Source organism: Callionymus lyra, chromosome 6 (genome assembly GCF_982586985.1).
Source record: "Callionymus lyra chromosome 6, fCalLyr1.hap1.1, whole genome shotgun sequence".
NCBI classification, from domain to species: Eukaryota; Metazoa; Chordata; class Actinopteri; order Syngnathiformes; family Callionymidae; genus Callionymus; species Callionymus lyra.
The window spans coordinates 7,803,524-7,826,293 of NC_141823.1; the positions used below are offsets into that span (position 1 = coordinate 7,803,524).

The window sequence follows — 22,770 nt, forward strand, 5'->3', positions numbered from 1 at the left end:
AATTAAAAGTTTACTTTTAAGTTAAACATGACTATTTAAACTAAGTCACATGATCATAGAGAAACAAGACAAGAAAAACAACAACACAATATTTACTTTTTATTGTTTACAATCTTATACACACAAACACACAATCTAAATCCACGTCTCAACGCACACCAACATCTCTTAGTGTCGATGGTCCAGAGGTTTGACGCTGGAGTCGTTGATCAAAGAACGCGGCAAAGAAAAATAACAGGTCGTCCAGAAGAAAAATGGCTTCTTGTCTAAAGAAATGAGAAGAATTAAAAATAAATCATCTTGTTGCCGAGTCTCAAAATCCTTAATACTTTCAGAATTAACTAAAGAGTCGTCGGTGGCACTGGAGGTTCTGGCAGTGGTCAGGAGTCCGTATGGCTTTTTTTTTTCTTTTTTTTTTTTCTTTTCATAATGTTCTGATCCGGAGAGAAACACAAGTGCTGGAGGCGTCTGTACAAGAAGATAAATAAAGATGCAGCGAGGAGCTGAAGCAGGTGCGACGCCCGACAGTTCCTGGAGGGCTGGAGAGGAGGTTGGGATCCGGGGGGCGGCTGCTCGGGGGTCAGTTGCACAGTCCCAGTCGGACCTGCTGGCCGTAGAAAGGATGGTTGGAGCGCTCGGCCACGGCCTGTCTGGCCGACTCCTCGCTGGGGAAGGTGACCAAGGCCTCGCCGCTGCACTGGCCGCTGAAGTTGTACAGGACCAGGACGGCGTCCGGCTGCAGCTGCAAGACCAGGAAACATGTTTTTGAATGACCAGCAGAGGGAGCCAGAGAGAAGTGAAAGGTTAGTCCGCATGCACCGACAAACACCGATGATCAGTTCAAGACTCACAAGATCCAAACAATCGTCAGGAGAAGAACAGAAGTGCTGACTCAGGATCAAACACCTTTTAAAAGATGGAATTTCTGAGGAACCTCTGAAGTCCAGTGGACGGGAAAAGTAACAAAAAGGTGGATCCAAGAACCAGCACTTCCCACCCGTTAGCTACAATCATGATTGGTTAGCGAAGCGAGCGGACATGCCGGGCCTGAGCTCAGAACCGTTAAGTCGGGAACATTCCTGGAGCGCCGACGTTTTAAAAAAAAAAAAAAAAAGAGGAGGAAGGGGAAAGTCTTTCTGTCCCATCATGCAGGTGGTCCGGTCAGGAGGCTCCTCTTACCTTCAGGTGCGTCCCTAAAGACAGAGCCATTCTTTGGGCTGAATCAGACTCCGGGCCTGTTCACTCATCGGAACCACGCCGCTGTACTCCTCGGGGGCGTACTGCACACGTGCGATAATGAACCCACAGTCAGAGCTTGTCAAACACACTTCAGTCACAAAGAGGAAGTTCAGGAGCTCGACACACACTAGTGATGATGGTGTGTGTGTGGATATACACTCTCAAGACACCGAGTAGCCACAACATTATGACCAACAAGGTAATGATAGAAACACACTTTACCAGAATAAGGAGAGAAAATATAAATACACTGATGTATGGCCATGTTTTTTGGGAGGGGCTTCGATTAGTTTTTCTCAAAGTCGTTTTATTGTCTATAATGTTCTTTTTTTTCTGCGCCAACCATGGTGGCAGCAAGTCCAAGCAGCTACGTGTTTATGTGGTATAAGTGCTTTTTTTAAAGTGGAAATGTATACGTTTCAGTACTTGAGAGAGGAATTACTTCAACTACGTTGCGCAAATTGTGTGTAAAAATCAAATGATTAGATATTTATTTATTTATTTTTTACAATTAACGTGTAAATATTCACATCGTTTGTTCATTTTTTAGTTATAATTAAACTTCCGACCACTAGATGGCAGCAGTGATTATGTCCTCCATAACTAAAAGGAACAATGAAATCCTGTGAGATCCCGGTGATGACTGAGGACGAGGGGATACAGTTGACCCTTTGACATATTTTGGTTTGAAAACAAATGAAAGCAGTTACGACTTCGTCAAGAGTCATGTGGTCTGTAAATACTACAACACCAGAGTCAAGTACTAGACAATACTACACATATATATTTGAATCCTGGCTCCTGTATCGTAATACGCATCCCAGATTCTTGACATACACGACCCTACTGACCAGTGCGAATGTAAAAAATTAAAAATGTCGTTTACATTAATTAAATATTAGAAAGTGGAAATTAGTTTTTACCTCATTGGAATAAACTAAAGTGGAAGTTTGGTAAATATTTCAGTAGGATTTTGTGTTGTCTTGAGTTCTGCGGTAATGACAATAAAATAAATCATCTTGTGCAAGAGTTTGGCAGTGAAGCCCAACCAAAAGAACATGAATCAATTTCTACTCGCCCTCAAGTCGATTAAGGCTTGGAAGGATTTTCAAAGTAATCTGTTCCTTTTTGAACCTAAAGGCAAAAAATGTAAATCCATATTAAATCTATAAACAAACTAAAATACAAAAAATTGTTTTTTTTAGACAAAGAAAAGTGAGCCACGGTCACAACCATCACATGGACGTACATTTCTACCTGTAACTCTAGCAAGGGACAGATTACTCTGAAAATAATCCCAACCCTTAGTCGACATGAGGGCGAGTAGAAAATGAGTAAAGTTTGAAATACTTCAAGTATTCTGAACAGTTTTCTCAGTGACAAGTGGCGCAAAACAGGAAAGAAAAATATTAGCAAGCAAACGTGTGTGTCATGCAAGGCTTGAATTAACCGGTTTGTTGTTTTAGTTGTTAAAAATTAAATAATTAAAAACACAAATATGAAGCATTATTTCAATTTAAAGTTGCTTCTCAAAAATCACCAGCCAGCCTTATGAGCGACCAACGCTGAACCTCATCAACTTTCACACGACTAAAGAACTAAATACCATTTGATTTGGCCAAAGATATCCAAATCCAGTGAAATAGTAAAAAAAAACAACTAAAAAGTAAACTATTTAATCTTAATTCATTTAAAACAGGATCAAATAATGAAAAGTGTTTGAATTTTTTTTTTTTAAATGTTCAAATTTTGCACTGAAAGCTTAATCCTAAATAAAGACAAGCTTAGCTTAAGTCTATGGTCATAATGATTCAGCCGACTTTATGGACCTACACAACAAATACACAATATGACTCGCACACTTGCTTGTCACACACACAAACACACACTCAAAAGTGTAGGACTCTGGTCTCACTTCAACACAGCAAACGACTAAAACACAGCAAATCAAAGTTGTCGTCCCCCCTCCTCATCCCGCAGCATTTCCACCTCACACTAGAATCTCTTCTCCTCAGCCCACCTGTCAATCATACCTGCTCACAGGACTCCACCTGGTGTGTCCTGGCAGCAGACGGGCGAGGCAGAGGAGACACTTCATCATGTGTTTCAAGGACACACCTGTTGGACTCACCTGGTAACCCTGGAAGAAGTTCAGGATGTCTTTGACGCCCGTGTTGTAGGGGAGACCCTGCATCCGGACCAGAGCCCCCGGCTGAGGGATCCCGGAGGAGGCGGCGGCTGCTGCGGCGGCGGCGGCTGCGGCCGCGGGGTGAGACTGGGCCGCCGCCATACCGGGCGGCGCCGCGAAGTATCCCACGGTGGAGGGCGACACCGGAGGACTGGCGGAGCAGGAGGCGGGTCAGTAGGCGGGTCAGTACAGAGGGAGCGAGCGAGGAGAGACACGCACCTGGGGTAGTACGCCGTGTAGTTCATGTTCATGTAGAAGTGAGGCTGGGGAGGGTAGTAGGCCAGGGCGGCGCTGTGAGGGCTCGCCTGGTGAGGTCTGGGAGCCGCCAGCAGGTGAGGCTGGTACAGGGCCGCCTCCGAGAGCAGGGTGGGGGGAGTGGGGAAGGGCGAGTACGCTGCAGGGGGAGACAGACCTAAAGAGACAACAATATACGTTATATATACAGTTTATAAAACAAATATGAAAGAGAATGTGAATGAAAACTGCATTCGTTTCATACAATAAGTGACGGATCTGGTTCTAGTCCAATGACATATGATGCCTTAGCGCCCTCTACTGGCTGAATCTGAAGTTCACTATATATGTTCAAGGTGTGAGAAAATATCATTTGAATCGTCAATAAAAGGAGAAATGTTTCTTTTCCATTAACTGCTTTATGAAATGCTAAAAACAGTTGAAATTTCACATTTGACCAAGTTTGGGCGTCGAATATGAAAGTATGTCAGTTCCAATAGAATATTGCATTTAAAAAAATATGAAAGCATCAAATTATTTATTTGAATTATAGAGGTTTTTATATTTAAAAAGGTCGAATTTGTTTCCCATTTTGATAATATTTCATGTTTTGCACTATTATACAAACATTTTTAATTGAGTATAAAAGGCTTTAAATTAAAGACCATTGAGTTGAGAATGCATTTTAAATTATTGGAATTAAAAAAGTAAATATTTGTATACAATTCTTTCATTAAATCATTGAAGCACAAATAAGTTAAAGAGATTAAATTAAAAATATTTTTAATTAAACATTTGAAAAGTCAAATTCAGCCCATCAATAGACTAGTGACTGACATACTTCCACAGCAGGTCAATATACACAAAACACATTTCCTGTTATTTTCAGAGAAAAGCTTAACTTTGTTTACACTGTAAAGTCATAACGTAAACATTCATGCTGTGTTTAAAGACGCGTCGCAAACAGGGAACAGATCATGTTCTTTTCTCACGTAAATGTCAAACATGAAGAGAAACATTTCATCTGCTGAGAAGACTTTGCTGAATGTGATGTTTTTAATTTTGTGGATTCAATTATGAAACATTATTAGTCGTTAAAATGTTGGATTGACATTTTGATCACATGGCTAATACAAGTTTTAATGATCAGAGAACACCAGACACTAAACGAATGCATGTCTGGAGAAAAAAAACCCGTTGAAAGTCGATGTAAATACGAGAAGAAACAAATGCTTGTTCTTCATATTTAATATTTGTGTTACTTTGCAACCAAACAAGATGATGTTTCACAACATCGTCTCCCCTTCGGTTCGCTCAAGTGAAACTGTGACGATGTCAACACTAGGATGAGCGTTTACATGTCAACATGTCGCTCACACGACGTAAACACCGATGACCTTTTTAGACGCAGCAGGTCAGCTCCAGTCAAAATGTCAGTTCGGATCCGGATTTATTCAAGTATTTTTGAAAATGGATGCTTCGGACCATCAAGTACGGGAAGGGTGAATACGCTCACAATCTAATCAGCCACATCAGCAGATATCAGCAGAACAAAGTCCAGCGTGAGTAGAATCTAGAAAACGTTTCATCTCCGATTGTAGAACTAACGCAGAAGTGTCGTGACGTCATGTTTACCTTGAGGCTTAACTAAAGTCTACTTTTACGATAAACTTCCATGTGTGTTCGTGTTCTTTCTTCACATTCACATCTCCTGGTCTCTTCTCCCGCCGAGTTGTTTACAGCTGGTCATCGCAGTCTGGTTCTGCTCAAGGCTTCTGCCCGTTTAAATAAGTATTTACCTGCCAGTGTCGCTCACTGTGATTGGCATGAATCCATTTTTCTAATCTCATATATACTGCAAGTGTCTTGACATCACTAGGTTATGATTAGACAATCCAAGTTGAATTGAATAGTTTAGCTTCGGTCGTAACATATTAACAGATAAACCGTTTACATTTTTTTTAAAAAGGCGTTTAACTGGGAAGAAACTGAAATCCATTGTTGAATTGCTGGGATCTGTTTTTCCTTATCCACTATAGTCTTACTTCAACTGTAAAGTGTCTTGAGATAACTTTTATTATGTGTGTAATAAAATGTTTTGCGTTATAAGACACTTTAAATAAACTTGAATTGAAATTGTACGTAAACCGAGCGCTAAACTATCTTAAGTTTAAGCTGCAGCCATTCTTGGGTTAAATATACAAACCCCTAAAATATAGTATATTTCAGTTTTGTAAAAAGTTCTGTAAATTTCCAATGAAATAAAAAAAACACATAAGATTTTCAATATCAATTGAGGAGATGCGTGTGAACCGTGAGAATCTTGTCATTTTTCATAAAGAGGTCAATCTTCACACCCCATTACAGAAGTGGTCTGTGGTGACTTGTATCTGAGGCAAGGTTTTATATGCGTCCAAGTTAAGTAAACGTCTTCATGTAATGGCTTTTTTTTTAACATCAGAGCTTAAAAAGGAGTTCAATCAAAGGACTCACAAGGCAGTTTGCAGGGTGGAGGCGAGAGTCCACTGCGGTTGAGCGTCCCTCCCATCAGCACGATGCTCATCTCCTCAGTGGAGCACTGGAACACCTCCACGTAACGGTCCTTCATGGTCTTCTTGTGGCACTTCTGAGCCACCAGGAAGGCCTTGTCCGGCGAGAGCATCTGAATGAAGGCGTCGCCGGAGGGTCGGCCCTGTGGAGAACGAGAAGGTCAAGAGGAGAGAAAACAAAACAACCTGCTTCTTTATCCTGGATAGGAGCGTTTATTGGCAAATGCCTGGTGAAACGATGAGTATCACGATACAGGGGCAACAACACGATACATAGCAATACTGCAGAAACAAGGATATGTTTAAAGTATTGTCGAGTAGTCTCAGAATTTACAGACCACATGACCTCTTGACGAAGTAAACTACTTTCATTTGTTTTAAAACAAAAATGATGGCAAAACATTAGTTTATAATCTGTATGTATCCTCTCATCCTCAGTCATTGGGTTCTCACAAGGATTTCATTGTTCCTTTTGCTTTGGAGGACAAAATTACTGCTGCCATCTAGTAGCAGGAGGTTTAATTGGAACACAAAAATGAACAAATGCCTTGAATATTCAGATTCAGTGCTGTTGATTATCGACAGAATCGTAAAAAAAAGATTTAATGTTAAAGATTATTTCCATTTTCATACACCCCTAAATCCTGAAGAGGGCTCTCACCTGCTGGTTCAGGACCATGTGGACTCCGTGAGGCTTGATGTCGACCGTGTGCTCGCCCATGAACTCCAGGATGTCCTCGATGCCGGCGGTGTAAGGAAGTCCTCGCAGGCGCACGCAGTCGCGGGAGCTGCTGGCGGCGGGGAGGAAAGGCTGGGCGGCGAGCACGGGTACGATGGGCGAGCTGGGCAGCGTGGAGATGAGCGGCGCCGACATGTACCGGTTCAACACCTAGAGATCATCTGATGAATGAAGGGACTGGTGTAGGAAGGTGGTCTGAGGAAAACCCACCTGCTGCACCTCGGCCGCCGTGCTGCGGAACAGCTCGATGTAACGCTTGCCCAGGATCTGCCGGTGCTTCTTCATGGCGTTCTGGGCGTACTCGTCGCAGGAGAAGAGAACGAAGGCGTCTCCCGTCGGACGCCCATCGGGGTACTTGACGAACAGAAGACCCTCCGTCCCGTCTGTGACCGGGCTCTCGGGGCCCAGGAAGTCCAACACTTCCTCCGGCGTGGCGGTGAAGGGTAGACCCCTCATGCGGATGATCACCTGGTTCTCTTTGGACAGAAACTGGGCCACCTCGTTGGACGTACCTGGGGGTCAATAGAGAGAGGGCTCGGTGAGGATTCCTGCCAGAACATTTAATGGTTTAAGTTTTGAACACAGCTAGACCAGAGCAGATGTACTGGCATCAGAGCCTCAAACTGCCACAGAAAAGTCAATCAACTACATCACAGTAGCTCAGAAGCCAGATTCTCTGTGGGCGTCCAAACACGAGTGCAACCCTCGGCACAAAGACAAGTAGTTGATTCACCTTTTTCCTAAAAAGTTGTAGTACTTTTACTAAGGATCTGACTCCTCCTTTTCTTTGGGTTGTATTTCGCCTTTTCCCTTATGGGTCCTCCCTTTTTTCTGTGCCATCACGAGTGCGACCGTCGGCACAGAAAAAAAGAGCCATAGGGGAAAAAGAGAAATACAACCTAAAGAAAAGGAGGAGTCAGATCCTTAGTAAAACACTCTGACTTTCAGAAAAACTTAGAATATGACACTGAAAATAAGACTGATCTGAACATAAGGAGACCAATGCTGTGTCTCAAATCGCATACTTCTCTTAGTATACTAGAAGTTAGTATGCATCAGGATAGTGTACTTACTAACTAGTAACTAATTAGCCACAGATAGTACGTCTCAAATCAAACAGAAAATGACGCGACAGCTTCTTCTTCTACTACTATTTAACGATGGTTTCAACCAGCTGTTTGAACGCTATCGCCACCTGCTGGCAGCATGCTTTGAAAGTTTGGAAAAATAAAGAAAGAAAAAATATGAGAATCGAAATATTCACGAGATATTTAAGCTGTTATCAGCACCGAAGACATGTCATTCTCCTACTGCTGGCTGAAAATGCACCTGTAAGTATATGTATATAAATGCATATACACTGTATATATGACGTAACTTCCGTTTACAAGGCCACTAAGATGGAGCCATTTAGGGTAGATAGTGTAGATCGAACCATCAGTTTTGTGGGCGTTTTAGTGACAATTTAGTGTGAAATTAGAGAATTGAGACACACTTACACACTAAAAATACTAACTTTGAGTACGCAAGTAGTATGCGATTTGAAACACAGCACAAACCTCCATTGAGGAACCATCTCGTGGGCAAGAAGATCAACCAAAAATATATCTAAATAAGTATAGATGACTAACTTGGGGGGGAAACAAGAAAATGGTGAAGCCATTAATAAAAATCAACTTCCATTTCTCTGGACTATTTACCCAAAGTCCAATGTATCAGCGCGAGTATATCTGTGTTGATCTTTACTTGTTGTGAGTAAAGTCCACGGACGCGCCTGCAGCCGCTGAAACTTATCTGACCGCCTTTTCTCTGTCAACTGTATGTTTGCAGTTACAGCGACTCCGAGGTCCAGAGGGGCCTTTGCTTTGTCTCCTCACACCCCCGACCAAACACCGGCGCTCGCCCCCTTTCTTCCACCGGTGTCCCCTCTCCCTCGGGGGTGAGGGACCCGAGCTGGAACAGGTGAGGTGGAATTTCTCTCCGGCTGACAGTTGGAGCAGAGGATGAAGTGGGTGAGGAAGTAATGGTTGGGGAGAGAGAGAGGGGGGGGGGGCACTAACAAAGCATCTTTTATGAGTGTGAGATAAGCTGCTGGGGCGTCGGGAGGGACGAGGTGCAGCCGCGGGTAACAAGAGAAAACCCGGCAAATGAGAAGCCTTCTTGTACAGAGCTGCTCCGGTGCAGATGTGGGAAGGTCTTGTTTTTCCTCATGGATGCAGAAAAGTCCTCAAAGCTGCTCCACTCTAACAGAAAGCTTTTCACAACCACAGGGACGAGAATGAAATCTGACCTCCGGCGATCTTGAGGAATTCCTCTCCCGTGGCCTTGTAGACCTGCCGAGAAGAAAAGACACGTTGTAAAATATCAGACCACAAAGACCGACTTGGAACCCTGTCCGGGGTGTCCCCACCTCTCATCCCAAGTAGCTGGGAAAGGGTCAAACACACACACATACACCCCTTTTAATTGTCCTTTTAAGGAGACCGAGTTGATGAAGTCGATCACGTTAAGACGAGAACATCAAGATAGATTCACCTCAATGTATCTGCTCCCCATGTGGTGCTTGTGTCGCTCCAGAGCCAAGTCTCTGTGTTCAGAGTTGATGAAGCGAACCAAGGCCTCGCCGTTCCTCCTGCCCTGAGCGTTCAGACACAGAGCCACGCCGCCCCTGAAAGACGGACGTGTTACTGCCTCGTTCAAAAAGTCTTATGAAAAGAAATCAAGAACCTTAAAACTCACCTGGCGATGTTGAGGCCTTTGAAGAATCGGGCGATGTCCTGGTCTGAAGACTGCCATGGAAGTCCTCTCGCTCTGATGACCGTCTCGCTGTCCACTGGTTCCGTCTTACTGCTGCGTGGACGGAGAAATATAACATAAACTTAACCCCGAGATATCATTCCGCAGAAAACCACAAACCCACAAACAACCTTCACTCTTCTTAAAAAGCAAAGTAAACAAGATCGTAAAAATGTACTCCTTCGAAAGGCGTCCCACAAGTCTCTGTCCTGGGTCCTCTTTTGTTTTTAGTCCATACTTGCAGACCACTTTTAAACCTACATAGAAAGTGCTCAGAAGAGCCTTCATCATGAACCATGATGGCTGAGGAAGATCTCCGGCTCACCCTAAACAACTCCACCACCTTCAACTTTTCAACCTTTATATACTGACTTCTGAAGACTACCTACCAAATTTTGAATGGCAACAAGTCAATCCAAATAAAAACTATACGTTACTTCGACTTGGTCTGGTTCTGACTGAGGTTTCTGCCCGTTAAAAACAAGTATTTCTTTGCCATTGTCGCTCACTGGGACCCATTTGTGTCCCTTATATAGTGTTTAATTAATACAGTGATGTGCACGACTCCAGAGACAACCGTTTGTTCTGGACACTTTAAATAAAGTTGAATTGAAACAAGTGTGTCAGTGCGACAGCAGCAGGATTTAACGACACACTTGTAGAGAAAATAAATGTATAAACATGTGCAACTGTAATCGTTGTCAATAGCAAGTGGAGGAAAAAACGGGTGAGACAGGATCACTGACAGAAACTTACCATGTTCCTGAATCCAACTTGTACTTGACCGTCTCGAAACAGGAAAAGCTGTGATCTGAAATCATACAAAGCAGCGTCAGCTTGTCAAGAATAAAAATAGAATCATAATAATCAAGTGGCCACATGAGGGGATCCAAATATAACTTATCGGAACATATAAACTAATAATAACTAATCAAAATAATGCAACACTGACTCATTCATTCCTCGTGCCATTCGATTGTATAATTCTGAGTTTAGGGGCAGGAGTGGAGTGAAAATAAGTTATTTACGTTAATCTTTGCATCCTTTCATTTGTGTTATTTTTCTTTGATTTATGTTCTTTATACTTAGATTTCTGTCGTTTTACTTTTGGTTATTTTATTGCACCGTTTTATGAATCTATCTTCTGTGTTGATGTGTGCTGAAAAACAAGTTCCCGAAGGAGACCTCCAGAGGGATCAATAAAGTTTACCCATACATCTATCAATCCATCTATCGAATCCATTTTACTTTTGCAGGGCCCTCGAAATAAAAATAAAATGTAAGATATTTATAAATAAATTGACCCATAGTTACAAGTTTTTTCTTCAGAAAACTTAAACAAAATATATACAAAACTAAGTTTTACTAAAAAAAAAAACAATCTTTAATGAAGAAAAAGGGTGTTCATGCACTTTTAATTTTCCATTTATTTTTTTAAGCGCTTTTTTGTGATTTAATTTTTTTTTTATTGAAAAATATACTCTTTAAAAAAGGAGCGCCTTTTTAAAAGAGTATATTTTTCAGATGTAAGTTTCTTTAATTTGGATTAAAGCAACATTTTCTGTATTGAAACATTTTTTATAGATGAATAAAGCTGACGTTCTACTTCGAAACAAAACAACCTCGTCCCATGTTCAAACAAAAAGAGTCAACCTAAGCTCCGCCCACAAGAAAAACTCATTTGACATTTGCGTTGCGTGACAGAAACTGGACGGACAGGTTGAGGTTTGAGAACGGCAGTGAAGCAGCAGAAAGAATGTTCTCACTGATCACAATCGTGTTGAGGACGGCGAGACATTCAGGAGGACGTGGACTCACTGTAGGGGTCAGCCAGGATCCCCAGGGTCAGCTGCACCATGCTGCCCACCTCCCTCATCCCCATCAGCTGCTCCGACACAGCTGGAAGACCAACATCTGTAGAGAGTCGTTAAAGAAACACCAACATGAAGCAGGTTCAAATGGTCCAGACCACAGATGGACTTCATGTATACATTTGTAACTAATAGAGTTTGATTATTTCTGAATGGTGGCGAAGGATACGCTCCAACATGGAGGGAAGAGAAAGCTCTGAGCCGGCGCTGGGACAACATTTGTGAAACTCTTTTGTCAGGTCCACAAATGAAAAGAAGCATTCTGGAAGGACTAGATTCTGAAAGAGAAGATTCATAAAGTTAAAAAAACCAAACATTTTCAAACAGGACAACTTTAGATTGAATTAACAAAACCTTTTTGCAGATCAACCGCACATTTTCTTTTCGTTTTGTGAAACATTTGTAATCATTCGACAGCTGACGGAGCAGTTACACAAACAACATTCATCATTAACTTCTGAACAACTTCATGTTGCAATAAGACTGACCCATCACAACTTCTATGACTTAAGATCAGTTCGTACTTGAGGGCAAAAGCTGATCTACATGTTAAATAGAAATAAAGAAATCTGGGACTTTCATGAGAGAAGAATTTTCTTTTTTTGATGTAAGGTTTTGAGCAAGGACCAGACGGGCTGAATTTGGGTTGGATCGTGGGGGCAGCACCTCGAGCAGGGAGGCCCAGAATTTCTCTTTCTTGGGGACTCTACCCTCGTCTTTCCAGCGAATCCTGGGAAAACCCTAAGATACGTAGATCGAGTGGTATACATAGGGCTTAGTCTTTTGGCTCAGCTCAGGACCGCAAACTGCCTTTCGATCTCACGCTCAACTCCTTCCTCACTCGTGAACAAGACCCAAGATACATGGGGAAGGATCTCCACTCTAACTCAAAGAAGGATCCCATTTAAAAGATTATAAAAGCACTAAAAATAAATGTTGAAATAATCATTCAAGAACTAAAGATAAAACCCATAAACAATATAAATGTGTTATTGCACAGGTAACAAAAATTAAAAGGCTTCAGATACACTGTTTGAATAAATAATCTTCCAGTTCAAGTAATAATGAAGCAATGATAAGGAAAGTAATTTTCAAAATATTTGGATGATGTAGGTGAAAGTGTCTGTACCTTTTTAGACGCCTCCGGGTGAAGCGCCTGTCGGATGATGTGCGGGCTGTTGACACAGAGTCTGAAGGAGCTTCTTCCCAAACACTTCACCTCTGACGACACTGACTGCTGGAACTGAACAGAAGAAATGGTGGGGATTAAAAACGGGTTATTGTTTAATCACGACTTCAAACTGAGCAAACACACAAAGTGAAATGTGACACTCGAATGAGATGATGCGCGTCAGTGATGAGAATTGTTTGACAGAAACACGTATGCTAGCCCGGGACTCAAACCATGACTGGACACAAAAAAAGATCCCAACATGGAGATCTCAGTTTAGAAACAGAAAGAATATCTACTTTTCCATTTTATGGTATTTATCATTTTTATTTTCCATTTTCTGTTGCGCTCACGCTCTGTTTCATGCAATTTACATCGTTAATATAAACATGGTTTTAGATCCGAGGTCAGAAGGGACTAGCTTTTGGATCTTCAATCTCTCTTTTCAGTCATATTGTCGAGTTAAATTACATCCTTGAGCAAGTGAGCAAACTTATACAAGTTTAATGCCCTTCATATTTAAAAACAACAAATAAACAGCCTTTATTACTTATGGAGCACTTAAAAACAATACACTTGGTCACCAAGTGCTAAACAAAAGTGCACTTTTTTTTTTTAAATAATGGCGTAAATATTTTTTTCTGGTTGTGACATAAAATAACTAAATAAAATATATGATCAGTAGGATCAAAGTAAAAAACGTAAAATTGAATTTTAAAAACAATACAAGCGATAATTTTCATGATATTTATTTATTCCTACTAAGAATTATTTTTTAAATGTTACGATATGGAAAAATATTTAAAAAAAATTCCCACCATTTTTGTCCCGATGCACAAGCTTTTATTCAAGATTTTCCATTAAGTATTTTATCTCGTTGCTTTCTTGTTTATTTACGTCTCTTCAGGAAGTAATGTGATATACTCTATATTAAACCGCTATTATTCTGCCATTTTAAACATTATGACCAGCTGAAGAGATGCACCTACATGAAACATTTGAATCCCTAAAAATAAAAAATACATTTTTGACAAAGCTATGATTAGAATTGTCCAACAGAGACACAATTTCTAAACCTCTGAGACTGTACTAGATTTAGAACCCACATGCTCCACACTTCTCCCTAATCTCCCCTTATTTCCTCCTTTTCCTTTCCACCCGCTCACATCAGAAAATTTTCCTCGCCAAGTCCGGTTCTGCTCAAGGTTTCTGCAAGCTAGAACTTGCTAGCGAGAAGCTTTGCCCCGCCTCGGTCACGGAACGCAACACTGGGACCCATTTTCTTTTCTCCAATATAGTGTACTTTAAAAAGTGTCTTGAGACACCGTTAAATAAACTTGAACAATCTCAAAAATCACGATCGTTGTCGTTGTCGTTGGATTGTCTCATTGAAGTTGGTGGCGTTGTGCGTTCGACACGAGGCGCCCTGGGCAGTGCAGGTCTGACCCGACACTCCCTGCTGCTCTTATCAGTTTGTTTCAGCCGCCGCCACTTTAGCTCAGCTCTGCACACACGGTGCTGCATCAGTGGAGAACAAACTCTGATAGGACTCGTTCAAAGGCCGATGCCTCCCCTGCGTCTAATGAAATACCTCCAGTCAAAGCTGGGGAAAAAAAAAAAAAAAGAATTACAGACTCGAATGGAAGGAACTTAAAAGCGTTAAGACCGTCGATCGAACTCTTGCACATGGCCTTGTGTTCAGTATCAGCCGGTGACGAATAATGAATCACCATGTTTGCGAAGCACAATGTTGACCAGATACCCCCCGCTACCAGAAAAGTATTTATCAAGTGAAGGAGTGTTGGGAAGGCAGCGATACAGTCATTAATGGATTTTTATTTTTTTTAAAGGTTTATTCTGCTGACGAGTCTGAATGTCAGCAGAGTTGACGCAGCGTGAGAGTTGACAGTTAATGCGGGTGTGTCGCAGCACTTCTTAAACATTTACTCTCTTCCACTTCTTTTGTGATTCAACAAGGTGGAGCCGCTGGAAGGCATTTGTTGTTGTGACTGTAAACATCAAAGTCAGAACTACATGTTCTCTTTAGTGGAGGATTTACATTCCAAAGTAACTTAAGTGTGTTCGGAGCAGTACCTCGATAAACTTTTCTCTTAAGGGTTACGAGTACGATTCTGATCGTGGGAACGTTCGTCGGTCAAAAGCCACAATTGTGAGACACCTTTGTGCGAAAGAACAGCTTTAAGTAGGTATGGCTCACATGAAGAAGCGCATATTAAGTTTAAGAAATGAGATTTAGTTTTACTGTTGGATGAATTAGCAGTGGATTGAAGTACTCATTACATTTATATACACAAACATAAATGTTATTTTCAGTAACAGACAAATAAGTAAATTACATCTAGTTTTTCAAGATGCCAAGATCACAAGAGTCTGTCTTGAAATTGTGTTTTTACGCCTTTTAAGTTTGTTTTAGCTTTTTCGTGATACAACATGCAGGCATTGAAAAAAATATTAGATTGCACTTTTGCAATCACAGAAACAATCGACAGAAACAAATAAACGTTAAAATCACAGTTTCTGTCAGTTCTGTACTATAAATATTTAAAACTTTAGTTATTGTATTATCCAGAAAACCATAGAAGGCGTCTGGTTAACTCTACTTGAATTAAAAAGTTAATAAGCGATCTTGTTATTATCCTTTAGCATTAAAATGAAGGAGAAACTACAAAAAAAACGTTTAACTTTATAGCAAAACCAGCAGCAGAGAAGAATGAACATCATCCTCCAAGAATCAAGAATGTTTGGCCTCATTATTTTACCAAAGCAACGACTCACAGGAGAAGTTGAAAGAAAGTGTATTTGAATCTTAAATGTCAGAGAGACAGAAGTTTTACAGAACTAATGAGGTCTTCATCAGCAAAAACGTTTACCTGCTGAATAAAAGGTATTGAAGCTGTATTTTAACGCTACATTCTTCCAGTCGTATTAAAACCAAAGATTTTGTCACGGTTTAATTCTCCATTAGAAAGTCTTCAGTGAGTAAACTTATTGAAACTCCATTTGTTGTTTTCCACTCGAAACCTGCCCAGAACTGCCGAGGTGAGTCTCTTGCAGGATTAGATCTTTTGTCAGCAGCTGTGGTTGCCCAATGGCCCTGCATTTCTCAGCAGAGGAACCTGCCTCGACACGATCGAGCTAATACTCTCCCACCGTCTGATAATCCCTCATATATATCGCCAGTGGCCGTGAGGAGAACCTCAGACTCCTCACGTCGCAGGTCGACAACGTACGGACAGACTTTGGCAAATGTTAAGTTTAGCGGTTTACACTGATTTTGGGAAGATTTCAATACTTTTATCAAGCAACATTTACAAACAAACATATTGCTCTATATGTATTCAGTCTTTCACTGAGGCCCATATGAGGCAGAGGATTTCCTTTAATGCAACATTTGTACAGAGACAAGTGGTTGGTGTTGATAGGTCCTAATATTTACTCAAGATGATGACGTGTGAACAGAAGTCAGGCTGGAATAAGACGATGTTTAGAGCAGGCGTGTCGAGAGATTCTTTTTGTACATTTTATGGGTTTTTGAAAAACAATGGGTTACAATAATTGTCTTTTTTTTTTATAAAGCATTACTAAACACTTTCAAGTAATACTTCAACTTTGAACCAAATATATGTACGGCGAAATATCCATATTTTTTCCCCCAGATACTGCCAAACGATATTAAAGAGTGGTGAATTGATTAAATATATATATATATATATATATATATATATATTTAGAATGTATTTGTAGTCCTGATTATAAGTTTATAACATTTTTAATTTTCTACTAAAGTTATTTTATGGCTTACAGTTCAAAAGTGTATTTAATATAAAATAGTTTATTTTTTACATTTACAATTAACATGCAAATATACACAGAAATGTGTTCATCTTTGTGTTCTAATTAAACTTCCAGCCACTAGAAGGCGGCTATCATCACGTCCTCCACAGATAAAAGGAACAAATCCCACAAGATCCCGGCGATGACTGAGGACAAGAGGATACAGTCCACTCTAGCAGCTTTTAAAGCTGAAATTTGGACATATTTTGGTTTTAAAACAAATGAAAGCAGTTACGACTTCGTCAAGAGTCATGTGGTCTGTATGACAAATACATCCTTGTTTCCACATATCGCAATATATCAGATTGTTGTCATTTATCGCGATGCATATCGTGATCGCTAGATTCTTGCCAATACACACCCCTAACTTGAGCAATTTTTTTAATGAATATTGCAAGTTGTACAACCATATTCCATAGATTTGTGTTCTTAACAAGAGCATTTTTTCAGAAATGTATGGCATTGTTATCAGAGGAAATAATCGAGCAACTCTAACAAATACATGTCTTCACAAATGAGTCAAGTGCTATCGAGAGCCTTCAAACAGAGACGAAGAAAAAACACAAATAGTTTGTCACCTTTTAAAATGTTAGTTTTTGGAAGCACAGCAAACCTGGCTTTGAAAAAGTTCTAATATTTTTTGGAATACAAATACAAAGGAGATACTGTAGGTGTGAATATTTCAATACAATATTGTCAAACCCATTCAGGTACACATGCAGGTGAGTCAGGGATTCTAGCTCGTTGTCAGGATTTCAAAAACATTCTGTGAATCTTCCAAATAACGAAACACGGGCTGAAACACGCCGAAAACATCTCCATGACCAAATAACAACAGCGTCGGCAAAACACTGCTGGTGTGTCAACCAAAAACTATGTCATAAAACATGCCAAGACAAAAAAAAAAATATCATAAAGCTGAATACTTGGATCAGCTCAATATGTAGATGTAAATGCCTGAATAACTAAGTATAAACGGATCATAAACCTAAACAAATAATCTTTTTTTATTTGTCACACCTCATTGCATTTACAAATAAATGAGACAAATCCATCTCAATTTCACATGAACAGCAAAAGAGTAAAAGTGTTTAAAGATTAGTTTTAAAAACAAATATTAATCACACAATTTATTTTCTGTGAAACTACTTAAACATTCATTGATATTCTGCAAACTTTAGGGCCTGGAAAGTACTTCTCAGAATCCACCAACGAGCAGCTCGTGGTGATCCAACCACTTATCTAAAGGCTCAAATGACCACAGAATCACTTCACTGTCCGGGTGTTTAATCTTCATGTGTTCACTTCTCGGACTTTAATAAACCTGCATCCAAAATGGTTTCTTGAGGACCAAGAAAGAAGCCACATCTACAAGATGTTTCTAATATATATATATAAATGGTTTAAAGCCCAGCCAGGCCACACATTGTTTTGTCCGAACACTTCTTTTTAGGCTTTGACCCACAAACCTGATAATTCCTTCCCTCACACAGATGGGAACTAAAAAAAAAATCTGTGAATTTAAAACCAAATATTAATTAAATTGGGAGCAGCCATTTATGATGAAACGACTAGTAAAGTTATTACTAGTTAAAATAAATAATTGTTGTTTTTAAATGATGTTCAATGCTTGGCTGGTTTATCTTGAAGAGGATTAATATTTTAAAAAGGTAAAATGTAATTTAAAAAAAATAGAAAACGAGAAAGTTAGCCGTTAAAAGTAGTTTAGCTTTAAAATCCCCTTTTCATCTTCAAGTATTTTAATGGTCCACATAAAACAAAATGGTTGCATTGAAGTTTTATGCTTTCTTTTCTTTTTTCTTATGGGTGTGAAATAAATTAATGTACAACTTTCATTTTTGTGATGCAGAATAAAAAAGTTTTATCTTCAATTGATTCATGTTAAATGTCATAAAATTTTACCAAACAAACATAATCAGATTAATGGAATTTCCGTCGAATTACATTATGAAACATTTAATAACTTCAGCGGAAACTTCAAACCACCAGTTCTTACATATACATTTGAACATGTATGAATTGAAACCAGTTCATGAGAAAATATTTTCTGCTTTTGGTCGCATTTCTGGTTCACCACTTCTCAAATCGAGTCATGAGCAGTAACTTCAGATGAATGTGAGATGCTTTTTAAAAGTACATTTTGGTATTTATCCGCGTCACAGTTGCGTTTCCCATTTTCACGACTCGTCGTCCTGACCCCAAACACAGAGACGAGACAAAGGACTGACTCGCGAGGTCTACTGGCCGTGGTTAATATTTGAAGGTTCAGCACACAAACCGACCCGCAGAGAAACTCCAGTCTTCACCAGACTAGATTAGAGAAGTGACTCCGGGGGACAGAAGTACTCTTTGGTCAAAACCAGAGCACGGATCGAGCGTAAATACAAGATAATCACCGGTTCTCAACAAAACACTTGAGAGGCGGGTTTAGGTTGTGCCTGTTGAAAACAAACACTTGAAAAACATGTTTAGCGACATTAGCAGAAACACTGACAGAGGAGGTCTGACAGGAGACGCCAACTTTTTTCAAATACTTTTTTAATACTCGACAAACCGAGACAAATAAACAAAGAGAAAAGTTAAAGTAAAGCATTGATTGTTCATTCAGGTTGAAAGCCAAGAATAAGGGGCCTCATGACAACAGAACTACATCTTCCACTGGGAACTCCCTTCGGTTTCAAACTCAAAAACCTACTTAGCAAGAGCTTAATTTTGCAATGTCAGCCATTTTTTTTTTTTTTCTAGCATCCACGACTCCTCCCAGATGTCAAGTGTACACCAGTCAGTAAGACAACATATAATCTACTAGATCTTAACGTCTAATTATAAATCCAAGTCTTTGCATCACACAGCGAAATACTAACAATACAAGCAACAAATGACACACGTTTTTAAAATGTTAAAAATCTAACAGACAAGTTTGAACTGCTCTGATAATGTTAGCCTTCATTTTGTATTTTCCAAGACAAACTTGTATAATTAACAACAGCTGAAAGTAAATAAACAACATGACAGCTCTTGGTTTGTCGAATCACGAGAATGTTTACCAATTAATATAATTTGAATGTGTGTTGGAAATCAAAAGGCACTTTGTCTACACATGTCTTTTTGTTTGTCCACGACTTGTGTTGAGATTCTGCCTTCAGTTGTGCGTCGTCATCTTCAACGACCACACAAATAAATAAACAAGTCTGTTGTCAAGAGATGGGTATCTTTTCGAATTTTTAACTATTCCAAGTGCGAACGATTATTAATTCCGGGTCAAAAAAGTTAAAATATCCAATGAAATAGTCAGACGTTCTCCATCCTTTTTAATTCTAGAAACGCTTTTATTTTCTAAATTAACTTTAGTTCTCATTTGTCAAAGGTGTGTTTTCATCTACTATATTCATATCAGATCTATGAAGTTGAATATAAAAGGTCATTAATTATGAAAACGTTTTCAAAGGGTCACACTTTTCTCAGGAGCTTTATTTTTCGAAAACCTAATCAAAAAAACATTTCCTCATCAGTTTAACTCCTGCTTCTCATCGGCTTCTTTCTACCGACACCTCAGAATTGAGCAAATTCGTGCAAAGCTTGAAGTTTCTCAACATGATGTCAGAAAAAATCCTCCCAACATGCAAATCAGCTCGCAGTGACAAGTGTGGGTGGGATTGAACCGTGTGACCAAACATCAGCAGACACTTTTCATTTCTGTCCCGCAGCCTAAAACAGAGGCGCGGTCGCAGGTAAACATTCCGCCTTCCAGATGTTTGCATCGTGCCGAGACAAGACCGGACCTGAGCCTCCTGCGAGTCTGCAGACACCTCGGGCTCTGCCTTCGCTGCTCAACTACCTCTGACTGTCAGAGCCGTTTAACTGTCAAACCAAATCATATATCTGGTACAGGTGGAGGACTTAACCCCCCTCAACCCCCCATGAAAAACCATGAACTTAAAGGATTTTTACATGTCACTTCCTCCAGAAACTCAACTGTTTTTTTATGCAAAAGTTTTGTTAAAAATACTCTTTTTTTTCTTTTGACAACATGGGAATCACTTGCTGGTTATAAATGCTACAAGCACTCACTTATTTTATTATGAGTATGAATCAAGACAATTACCTCTTTAAATCCAACCTTAAAATAGTTTTGTTGAATGTACCTCAAGATCTACAGCCACTCAGAATATTTAAAATGCAAATTCAATGTTAACATTATATAGATTACATTTAAATAACCCTTTAAATCTTAAATAAATAACCTTTAAGATCAAGATTTTTGGTCCAGTTTAGACGCACCAGCATTATCCCTGATATATACAAGTTTAATCCAATATCTAAGTACTATTCAGAGTTCAAGGCAACCGACAGCATTTACGTTTCTAGACATGGACAGCAAGCTTTTCTAACGAAGATTGTAACGTGAAAATCGTTTCGAAACCGTATTCTGGTCAAGATCGAGTTCAGACCCTGACAACGTAAAAACAAAAGCGAGAAAAGGAACTTGGATTCAATACCACAGTTACAAATGAGCTTTCAATACAATAAACTCAATATTCTGAGTGAAAGTATTCACACTGAATATTTATTCTGAGGAGATTCGTCACCAAAAACAATCATAACTTTGTATTTTTCCCCATCATAGATTTTCTTATGTGGACAAACGTCCTCTTGTCTTGATTTATAAACTTCCATATTATCCCAAAAATGCACATGTGTCGCACCTTTATGTTCTTCTCTGTCATACATACTCCTGTTGTGTTATCAGTTTTATCTTGCCCTTTAAAGTATATATTGAGTATTGTTTTGATTGTTTAAGCGCTTTGTGACCCTGGTCTGGAAAAGCGCTATACAAATAAAAATTACTTACTTACTTACATACATGAACTTATTGGTGAAGGAGCGAGTAAATAAATACCTAAACTAGTATTTAACATAACAGATTAGAAACCATTTATCCCCTAGAAACCAGATCAAGTATTGTAACATATCTAAATGTTAAAAGACGTGGTCGTACGATTTGGATCATCAAAAAAACACTCATTTAAAGTGGGCCACACATCTTGAAAAATGGAGCATTTGTCATATTAAAGTATAGCTTTTTTTTTTTGTATCTCACCTGTTGAAGAACTTTGTCCAAAGGTTCTGCTTTGACAACATCTTCCACCGTCAACCCGGTCTCCTCCTTACACTCCGGCGTCAGCTCCAAAGTGTCAGGCTTGACCAAACATCTATGAATCTTGCCCACCTTGAAGAGAAAGTGACCATTTTTTCATGCAGTAGAAGTGTCTCGAGGAAGAACTACATTAAAGCCCACACGTTCAGGAAAATGAACCATTAAAAAAAAAAAAAAAAAGTCACAATAATTGACAATATAATGGTTAAAAAGCATCAATTGTCAACAAAGCGCTTTTTAAAAGTGTACACTTTCTGAAAGTATCTCGAGCCAAAAAGGTGAGTTAAAAGAGGTTTGGCGGTGAATGACTCGCACACCTGTAGGAAGTTAACGAGTTAGCATTGGAGGCTAAACAAACACACCATGTTGGCTCGAAATAAACCACTTTACACTTATTTTTCAAACATAAAAACTACTCACGAAAAAGCTCCATACCTTTTTCTCATGTAGGTCCACAATTTGCCACACCAAGAGAATTATTTCCCTCTCATCCGACCCCAGTTTACCCCCATTTGCACCAGCTGTTGCCCCAAAGAACACCACCAGAGTATCACTGTGCGAAGCCATCAGGGACCACAAAAACTACAATTAAAGCAAAGATTAAAATAACAACACGAGGGTTCACCTTTTTTTTCCAAGTGATAAGAAGAGCGAACAAAAAGGTCTCAATTGAGGGAGAGATTATTTTGAGGAGCCACGGAAGAGTTTTGCGGTCACACTCTACCTGTTGCGGTACTTTGGGTGTATCTATCCAGAGATACTGGTTTGACTGGTCACATTTGTCTCACCAGCTCCATAACAAGAGCTTTTTTTCTTTTTTTTTTCCTCCTCCTTTTGCTTTTTCTGTTTTTTCTACACCGAGTTACCTGTGTGGCTGACGAGCGGATCCACCGACGACGCCTATTGGCTGACGGGAAAAGGTGAGGGCGGGACATCAGGCCGGATGCTG

The 22,770-nt window shown here is 39.7% G+C and overlaps 1 protein-coding gene across 2 annotated transcripts; it reads right to left on the reverse strand.

Moving 5' to 3' along the window:
• Positions 1–86: 86 nt before the first annotated feature.
• esrp2 (epithelial splicing regulatory protein 2) lies at positions 87–22,534 on the reverse strand. 2 transcript variants are annotated; one of them, XM_087793385.1, is made up of 16 exons: positions 22,257–22,534; positions 21,765–21,893; positions 12,746–12,859; positions 11,786–11,894; positions 11,564–11,659; positions 10,502–10,556; positions 9,689–9,799; positions 9,485–9,617; positions 9,240–9,282; positions 7,160–7,461; positions 6,872–7,099; positions 6,155–6,353; positions 3,647–3,839; positions 3,371–3,578; positions 1,180–1,280; positions 603–742 (listed from the first exon to the last, which is right to left on the reverse strand). In XM_087793385.1, the coding sequence occupies exons 1-15, from the start codon at positions 22,386–22,388 to the stop codon at positions 1,194–1,196; spliced, it is 2,139 nt and encodes a 712-aa protein (XP_087649511.1). In that variant the 5' UTR covers positions 22,389–22,534; the 3' UTR covers positions 603–742; positions 1,180–1,193. The 2 variants fall into 2 exon arrangements, with proteins under 2 accessions (XP_087649512.1, XP_087649511.1); XM_087793386.1 differs by lacking the exon at positions 1,180–1,280 and having other exon boundaries at positions 87–742.
• Between the last annotated feature and the right edge of the window lie 236 nt (positions 22,535–22,770).